Source organism: Formica exsecta, unplaced genomic scaffold, assembly GCF_003651465.1.
Source record: "Formica exsecta isolate Colony F162 unplaced genomic scaffold, ASM365146v1 scaffold405, whole genome shotgun sequence".
NCBI lineage: Eukaryota > Metazoa > Arthropoda > Insecta > Hymenoptera > Formicidae > Formica > Formica exsecta.
The window spans coordinates 90,705-92,579 of NW_021851290.1; the positions used below are offsets into that span (position 1 = coordinate 90,705).

General features: G+C 37.0%; 1 protein-coding gene across 1 annotated transcript in view; it reads right to left on the reverse strand.

The window, feature by feature from the left end:
• Positions 1 to 1,557: 1,557 nt before the first annotated feature.
• Positions 1,558 to 1,875, reverse strand: part of LOC115240093 — a 1,161-nt gene continuing 843 nt past the window's right edge. Inside the window, exon 2 of the mRNA XM_029815061.1 lies at positions 1,558 to 1,605. Within this exon, the coding sequence (XP_029670921.1) occupies positions 1,558 to 1,605 (48 nt within the window). The remainder of the gene's footprint in view (positions 1,606 to 1,875) is intronic.

Consider the following 1,875-nt stretch of genomic DNA (forward strand, 5'->3'; position numbering starts at 1 on the left):
CGCTAATGATATTCTATGAGCGTGGGAGAAGGATAGCGCGAGGTGTCCATATGAGCGTAAGACAAGGATAGCGTTTGCATGCACGTTGGAGAGAGATGGCGCGAGGCATGCACGTTGGAGAGAGATGGCGCGAGGCATGCACTTGGGAGAGGGATAGCGCGAAGCATGCACACGTGTAGGAAAAGGATTGCGTCCGCATTGGCGTGGGAAAAGGATGACGTTCGCATGCATGTGGGAGAAAGAGAGAGACAGCGCGAGGCATGCATGGACGTGGGAGAAGGAGGCGCAGAACTAATCAACATTTTTTTTTAAATATAATAATAACAATATTTATTTAAAAATTGTGTATATAATATAATTGTGTATGTGTGTGTTTGTTTGTGTGTGTGTGTGTGTGTGTGTTTGTGTTTGCGTGTTTGTGTGTTTGTGTGTGTGTGTTTGTGTGTTAATAATAATAAAATAATGATGATAATAAAAATGATAATAATAATAATGCGGCGCTCCATCTTAAACAAAAAAAATACAAGTCTTATTAGTATAAGAATTTAATTTTTATAAATCTAATATAAATTTTAAAAAAGAAGATACTTACAATTAATTCTTCGAGTATTTCAATGCGGTTCATAACGAGACGTCAGCTGTGTTTTATATATCAAAATCCCATTCCTTGTACATCACTTCTTCATGATCTCTCAGACGATGATCCAAATCTATTGTATTAGATTTCTTCAAGCCGATTTCTCGGCCTTGTACCATTTGTACAAGTGAAGTCACAGGAGTGTTTGTAGACAGCGCCGGGACACGGACATCTATGGGTTTGTAACGTTTGCGTAACGAATGTCTTAAACTTTCAAGTCGCGCGATTCTGCCAAACAGCGATTGAATTCCGCGCCTCTGTTGTAATATCGCGAGTCGGTACTGTTCTTCCAACCACTCGAGACACTCAAGGCACGTTCTTTCCCATAACCCGCATGAACACGCCGAGTCCACCTCTATGTAAAACTCCCATAGATATTGTTCTAATCGCGCAATGTATTTGGGTTTCTCCATATTTCCAATTCAAGTTTTTTTTTCAGATTCTTTGACGAAAAAGCGCAATAAATTTTTTGCACATTATTATGAATGCAGTTAGTCTCGTGACACAGGATCCTTATGGCGCAATGTTAAAGCAATGGTAAGTGTTAAAATGATATAAATATTCACTCGATAGATAATTTTTCAGAGCAAGTGAGCCTACAATACAACTAACATACAACAAAAAAGAACGCAGTTTAGTTGCTTTCCATCGATCCAATTCATCCAAACTTCGTGTTTTCCTAGTAAATTCAGTTGGTATCCATTTTCTTGATAAGATTAAATATTCCGAAATTTCTTTCATCATTTTGCTATTGAATTTTACAATTTGATTTTCATTTACGTGTCATCCTTTGGTAAAAGCTTTTAGTATTTTCTTCGTAACGCCAAGACAGACGAGATGCATATATTCCACAGGAAATTGAGATACCATACCGATATTTACTTTTTCAAAAATGGATTTTCCGATATGATAATTTTCATTTACTCGTTGTAGAAAATTGTCATCTGTGCGTAATGGTGCATCCATCTCTAGAAATAACATTCGACGATCTTCATATTCGCCCTCTTGCATACATTTACCACATCCAAATAAGCCATTATGTCCTTTTGTACATGTTACAAACGACCGAGCCGGAGAATCACAAATGATAGCTCTAATTATGATTTTAAACGTTCTATCATAATATTGGAAGCCTTGTCTTTGTAAAGTACTGTATTCTTTGATGAATTCTTGAAGAAATACATCACATCTATCAGGTTTGTTATATCCATGATATATTCCAACGACAAACGGTTCAG